This window comes from Sinocyclocheilus grahami, unplaced genomic scaffold (assembly GCF_001515645.1).
Source record: "Sinocyclocheilus grahami isolate Dianchi unplaced genomic scaffold, SAMN03320097.WGS_v1.1 scaffold91.1, whole genome shotgun sequence".
Taxonomy (NCBI): domain Eukaryota; kingdom Metazoa; phylum Chordata; class Actinopteri; order Cypriniformes; family Cyprinidae; genus Sinocyclocheilus; species Sinocyclocheilus grahami.
The window spans coordinates 3,631,299-3,638,953 of record NW_015505270.1 but is presented as its reverse complement, the minus strand read 5'-3'; the positions used below and the strand labels follow the sequence as shown (position 1 = coordinate 3,638,953).

Genomic DNA, 7,655 nt, shown 5'->3' with positions numbered 1-7,655 from the left:
ATATTTGTTTATTTTATTTTTCTTTATAATGAAGTAGTCTGTATCTAGTAGATTGTGAAAGAATGATTATCAGTTCCACACACAGAGATATATAAATTCTACATTTATTTAAATGAGGGAAAAAAACTTCACTGGTATCGGATCGGTATCTGTATCGGCCAATACCGAACCCTAGGTATTGGAATCGGTATCGGAGGCGAAAAAGGCGGATCGGAGCATCCCTAAACCATACATCAATGTAAAGCTTATTTATTCAGCAAAAATTTACCCTGACTGGTTTTGTGGTCCAGGGTCACATATGACAAGAACTCCGAGTTAAACTGTGTCTGAACAAATTCATCTTGATAATGTAAGATAACAATTAAGCAAAACATGGTCAGGTCAAAGTGTCTGAATAATTTTTGCTCCCAGATATGTATCAATTTTACTGGTAGTCCACAGTATAAAGAATTTTTGGGTATGTCTCAGTTTACTTTATTTTGCTATCCTCACTTACATAAATGAACTATAGTGTCCTGCACCCACTAGTAAAAAAATATTTAAAAAATTATATCTGGTGTCTGAATAATTTTTGGTTTGACTTATTTGGTATATATATATATACACACACACACACACACATTTATATGTTTCTGATTCATAGTAAAATAAATACATTTTACATTGCTTTTCTATTATTAATATTACTATTCATATTACAGCAATATAAACAACAAATTACTACCTATAAATATTAATGACCAGGGTTACATACGCCTCTGTGTTTTGATGTGTGAATGCCTCTCGAAGGTTTTCTCGCGTAAAATCACTCAGCTGTTCTGAGAGCTTACCATCAATGTCATTGTCTAATTTTTTTTTCTGCCATAAATGTTTCTATGGCAACTAAAAGCCTCTCTGGCAGAACCCCAGATTTAGTTTGCAGCTACTGCATCAAGGTCTTTTTTTTTTTTTCACGCAAATAAATCAGCCACAATTTTAAAGCCTTGCACAGAGATGGATGAGTTCTGTCCAATAACTGTGAAGTACATCAGCACACTGTCAAAGAGGCACTTCTGCATGTTCTTAAAGCTTCTGGCCATTTTATACCTTTTGTGCATGAAGGAAAATCTGCACAAACAGTTCTTGGTCTCGCCATGTTTCCACCACCTACTTAAAAGGAACACTCAACTATTTTTGAAAATAGTTAAACAGTTGAGTTTTACCGTTTTCGAATCCATTCAGCTGATCTCCGGGTCTGGTGGTAGCACTTTTAGCTGTAGCTTAGCATAGATCATTGAATCTGATTAGACCGTTAGCATCTCGCTCAAAAATGACCAGAGTTTCAATATTTTTCCTATTTAAAACTTGACTCTTCTGTAGTTACATCGTGTACTAAGACTGACGGAAAATGAAAAGTTGTGTTTTTCTAGGCCGATATGGCTAGGAACTATACTCTCATTCTGGCATAATAATCAAGTCAGGTGCTGCATAATATCATTGCGCCTGCTGCACCCATGGTACGGCAGAAAAGTTCCTTGATTATTACGCCGGAATGAGAGTATAGTAAGCGTCAAGTTTTAAATAGGAAAAATATTGAAACTCTTTGGTCATTTTTGAGCGAGATGCTAACGGTCTAATCAGATTCAATGATCTATGCTAAGCTAAGCTAAAAGTGCTACCGCCAGACCCGGAGATCGGCTGAATGGATTCGAAAACGGTAAAACTCAACTGTTTAACTCTAGGGGAGTTGGAAAATGAGCCTATTTTCAAAAATAGTTGAGTGTTCCTTTAAGGACGTGGACTGGAAAAAAATGCACACAGCATAAGGAAAAAGCAAAGTGATTTGTTGAATCAGTAATCCACATTAAAAAAACTCAGTTGTTTGATAAATTATAAAATCCTCTTGACTGCCATTCCTAATTGCATACTGGTTTGCACCCCTGTGCAGTGGCATATAAAGGTCATAAAAATCACTCAAACAAACCACTCGTCAAACTATCAGAACATCCTCACCTTCCAAGTTCATGCCGGCCTGAAGACACTTGCGAAAGCGGCATGCCGGGCAGTTTTTCCTTCTTATCTTGTCGATGATGCAATCATTCCTTCCAGCGCAGAGATAGTTGTGCTGCCCTGGAAGAAATATGGGTATTACTCACAGCTTTATGGTGAAACATTTGAAAGGATTTAAAGTTACAATAAGCACCTCTGATGTTTTCTTTTACAGCATCACACCCCAAAAAACCCAGACAGAGTTGTATTTACAGCGGTAAAGTGACCACTGAATCCATATACTACTGTGTTAGTTGACTGGATTCATAATTATAGTTTTGGTTGAACTATCCCCGTAAAACCCATTACAGCTCCATGCTGTACATATCATGCCAGCAGAACCATCACATCTTTATTCATTCCTATTCGAGAGAATCAAAAACTTCTAAAAGCTTCGAAAAAAGCTCTTCCAAGCCAGAAATGTCTGGAATTAGTACAGAATCATAAGCCAAAACAGATGAATAATCAAACGCCACCTCAACCAGTCTACTGCCAACCACTCAGCCAAAGAGCTTTGAGGATTTCTCCATTTGGTGTGGAAGCATGCCATCCGACAGTCTGTAGAGACCCAACTAGCAGAATTGTTCATTTTGAAGCATATCAAAGCATCTAATATAGTTGAATACAGTATTCAGTGCCGCTAAAAGTGGTTTCTGTGCCTCTGTTCTAATTTTCTGCAGCCAAAACTTTGCCAGGAGGTTTTACTAAAAAGCTATACAGAATTTTCTCTAATTGCTATTTTTACATTTTATTTAATAAATATTCCCAGAACATTCAGGGAACCAAAAACTGACAGCATGGAACTGCATTCAGGTTGTGACAACAGCATTTACATCACGCCTGGATAGAGCGCTTTATTTTCATTTTTTAACCATAAACCTCACTCAGATTTGTTAGATTTATGGTTAAATGAATCTGTTGCTCTGGCTATCACTACCTTGAAATATTAGGAGTGACTTCTGGATTCAGAAAAGTGTGACTTCATACTCTGCATGCCAATCAACTACTTCCTGTCTGATGCTGCTTTGGCGGTGTCCTTTAATTGGATTATACCTCAATTAACCTGACTTTGTTACAAACAGAGCTTTGAAATCCATTTCTGTCTGCCTTTCAACGAAATCAATTTTTCTGTACTGAAGCAAAGTCAAGGAAAAATTCACAAAAGCCAATGTATCCTTATCTTCATCCCGCAGACCACTGCTCCAAGCCATTTCTTTTCATTAAAGGTCCGAATAAAACAATAATGTCACGCTCAAACATGTTTAGCAGGCTTGAGGCACTCTGACTCAAGTGTGTTTCCATTAGTCATGAAACAGACACATCAGCAAAACCGGTCAATACTAATGCAGTAATACAGCGACTAGCCGTGGTGCAAGAGAAATCAAGCGAAGTGCAATTATAATGATTATCAAAATGCAAACTAGTGACTAATAACTAGTGCAGTTAACATGCTTTTGGAGAGGGTCAGAAATTAACTGTGTGAAAAATGACACCTCAAGTGACAAAAATAGCCTACATGTGCTGCTGCAATTGCTATTATAAGGTGATTTTTTGACAAAAAACATAAGCTCTGAAAAAGAACATAAAACACTCATAAGGTTAGTATCTTGCTTTAATCTACTATATGTACGTGCCATTTATTTAGCATATATATTTTAGCAGTGTTCATTGGTGTTATGATATCTTGTGCATTAACTTCAGCTTGTTCATACTGAGAATTTATATAAATTTATGAAATTGTTTAACATAATTAACATAACTTGTTTTTTTAAGTTTTTATTTGGTCACTATACACACACACACACACACACACACACATACACATACACATACACATACACATACACATACACATACACATACACATACATACACATATACACATACACATACACATACACATACACATACATATACATATATATATATATATATATATATATATATATATCCTGATAAAGGTAAATGCCCTTGAAAATCAAGTCTAGCTGGCAATATTGGCTCTTAATAAAAACAGTTAATTTCTGACAGTGTCTGTAGATGATTTATTTTCCTGCTATAATGATTGAGCTTCATTGAGTCAGTGTTACTATACTATGAATTATTACTAAAGACAAAAGCATTTTAACACAGGTGCATTGTGGGGCGACAGCAAAAGCATTATTGAAGGTGAATTTATTTACCATCTGCGTTTTGTCGTGCCCTCCATCCTTCACCATTGCCAGAGCAACCGAAGAAATCAGGGAAGAAAAACAAAAATAACAGATATAAATGTTTCAGGTGCTGAAAACACAGCTCAGTTCATGCTGACACAAAATGTGAAGTTGGTAAGCAAAAGCTATTCATTTCAGTTTAGTTGCAACAATGAAGTTTAAAATATGAAAAATCCTTGGTAACACTTTAATTTAGTGACCAATTCTTACTATTAACTAGTTGCTTATTAGCATGCATATTACAAGCATATTGGCTCTTTATTAGTACTTATAAAGCACATATTAATGCATTATTCTGCATGAGCATATTTTAGATCCCATAATGCACCCCATACCAAAACTTAACAAATACCTTACTAACTATTAATAAGCAGCCAATTAGGAGTTTATTGAGGCAAAAGTCATAGTTAATAGTAGTGCTGTGTTCAAAATATCGATACGACGATATATCGTCAGAGATTTGACGATACGAGTATCGATACAGCTGGCCCTGTATCGATATTGTGGCACGTGTGCAGCAGTGGACCGCACTTAATTTGTTTAAAGCTTTACAACGTTTAAAACTGAGAAGAAAAGTGCAAGGTTTCTAAAAAAGAATGAATAGAGCATATATAGGCTACAACAAGGTTTAATCTGGTCGCAGAGGAACACAACGGGGTTGCCTGATATTAAGAGACGCAATCCCCAAAACAGAGCTTCACACTTGCGCTATACGGAAATATCTGCTAAGTGTGTTACTTATCTTTGTCAACCTGGCAACCCTGTGTACGTGATCTCTCTCCACTGGATAAACGCGCGTGCTTACTGAAAACAGCGGTTAGCTTGCAGTTTAGTGATCTCCACTTCAAGTCTATTCTCAGAAAAGTGTAATTCATCAACTGTTCATTTACGACACAGAGAGGGAGAGAGAGACACACAGAGGCGGTGTATGTATGAATTACCACCGTTTGCCGCGTTTCTCTATTAACAGTAAAGCTGTGGCTTTAATCCCTTTAAAAACAATTATGTTACCAGCTCCTTGTTGAAAAAGATAAATGTAGCTCTTGAGCGATTAAGCTATTTAGTTGATAAAACTGCGGGGCAGCGCTAAAAAGTTTGTTCCTGAATGTCTGAGTGTGGCCGCAGCGTGATCTGTGTGTGTGACTGCACTTAGCATCTAACCGCTTCTGTTTCACACAAATGCTGGCACAGACGTGCATGTTCGGCTAGAGTCACTTTGAACTCGTGCATCTTCGGAAGCAGAGCTGTGCGGAAAGTTACAAAAAAATGTTTTTTTTCACACCGCCACGCGAAACGACGTCGCGCGCACTCAAAGCAAACTTGCGGACGCGTCGAGTATAAATCAGCCTTTAAGCGTGTGTGCGTTAGATACAGTGAAGACAGAGTGTTAGTTTAGAACTCTTCTAATTTAATTTATTATTGTAGAGAGTGTGTTAAATTTGTGCAATGATAACCTACCAGCAATGTAAATTATTTTTTAAATATATTAGAATGAGTACATTACAATTTAAATGTATCAGAACGAGAACATTATTATTTATGGGCTTAAAAACAAGATGCAAACAATCAGAATATTGTACCTGGTGGGGAGTGCCCAATGTAAACATGAAACATATGCCATTACCTATATTGTACTGTGGTACAGTTATGAAGGCCCTTCATAATACAGAGGTCAGATGCCTGCTCTGCCAATAGTTAGAAATGGCTCTATAGTATGCAGTGTTTAATAAACAGCTGTTTTTCTCAATTCTGCTGAGGTGAAATTCAGTGCAGTCATGTATCGTGATATGTATCGTATCGTGGCCTCTGTATCATGATACGTATCGTATCGTGACTTTGCTGGTGATACACAGCCCTAGTTAATAGTTAGTTAATAGTGAGTATTGGTCCCCAAACTAAAGAGTAACCAAATCCTCAATGCAGGACCCATTCATATCTGTTATTTTTGCATAAAGGAGACATATTCTTCTTTTCCCTGAAATTCAAGGCTTCTTGCCACAAAAACAAGTCCTGTTTTCACCCTCGCTCTGACCTTTAAACAGTGTCCTAACCAGGCACACAATTATTCTTTACACATTAAACGCTAAAATACTGTGCAATCTGACAAATCATATCTGACATCAGAAATATAAACCAAGTGATTTGCCACTTTAGTCAATATTAACCAACATTCTTGTTGGTTAAAAAGATTTACATAGACAAGGCAACTTTTGATTATGTGTAAGTTTACGGTGTCATTTGTAACATTGTGCTACTGTACCTTTAAGACTTCTACATGCAAATTACCTCTGTTAATGGAAAACATTATGCAAATTGCTTATTGATCATCAGCATATAGCTAAATGAAACTTAAATTAAAGAATACCTTATTCATGAGGGTTCATTTTCAACAGAAATGTCAATGGACATTTGAACTATTACCAATCTGTACCAAGAGAAAGGTATATTTTTATTAAATTAGTATGGATATTTTTACAAATTCACTCTATAGAGTGTAGCAGCACACTTTTTGCAGCCTTGCTTCTAATGCATTCATCTTCGGATAAAAAAACTGAAGGCATGAATCAAAATCAACAGCTACCAAATTAATCACATCATTAAAAAAAAAAGAAAAGACAAGACTGTTTACCTAACTGTCTTTTATGAAGCAATTAACTATGCATCCCATAAAGCACTGCTTTGATTATGACAATCAAATGACAAGTCACCATGAAACGCTAAACTTAGAATAATGAATAAAAACTAAATTTTAACTGGACAATTGCAAAATATTTAGAATCAAATACTTTTCTAATTTGTGGATTATGGGAAGTTCTTCTCTAGGACTTTGGCTATTACCCATGGTTTCCTATAATGCAATTGCACTCTGACACGTGTACACGGCTTCTACAGAAACAGCATCTCTTCAACCTCTGAGCACATGGAGTCTGTTCTGAAAGCTTTATGCATAATCTAATTCTTGAGGTGAAAATGAATTGGATTTTTACTTTTCGAATGCCGCTGTCGAGCTCTATAGGGAACGGATGGTAGAGGATGTCAGTGGAGTTGATATTGTAGCAATATCACGCAGGTGGACTCTGTTTCAGTATTCGGATGGAGCATGTGTTAAAACAGGAGGGAATTTTGTCAAGGTGCCAAGCACATGAGCTTTATTGCTGCGTGCTCTTTTTCTAGACATATTCTGTGCTCCAAACATAAGGAAATATCTCATCTCAAAGTAACACCTCTGCAGGAAACCACACTTTGACAATGTGCTTTTTTTCTGTGTCTAATTAAGGCAAACCTGATCATCTGTCTGCTAAGGTTTCAGAAAACCATGACTGATGGAGTAGATCAGAAAAAATAATATTCAAAGGATACTGATTAAAGTCACAATCTGTAACTGCTGGTGTTTATGATTCTATTGGGGGGGGG

The 7,655-nt window shown here is 36.6% G+C and overlaps 1 protein-coding gene across 2 annotated transcripts in view; it reads right to left on the bottom strand.

The window, feature by feature from the left end:
• The window catches only part of LOC107587254 (glucocorticoid receptor-like), a 79,477-nt gene that overhangs the window by 13,953 nt on the left and 57,869 nt on the right, over positions 1 to 7,655 (bottom strand). The window contains exons 4-5 of one of the 2 annotated variants that reach the window (XM_016274971.1): positions 4,212 to 4,238; positions 1,993 to 2,109 (exon numbers count right to left, since the gene is read on the bottom strand). In XM_016274971.1, coding sequence (XP_016130457.1) covers positions 1,993 to 2,109; positions 4,212 to 4,238 — 144 coding nt within the window. The remainder of the gene's footprint in view (positions 1 to 1,992; positions 2,110 to 4,211; positions 4,239 to 7,655) is intronic. The other variant, XM_016274972.1, reaches the window with a different exon arrangement.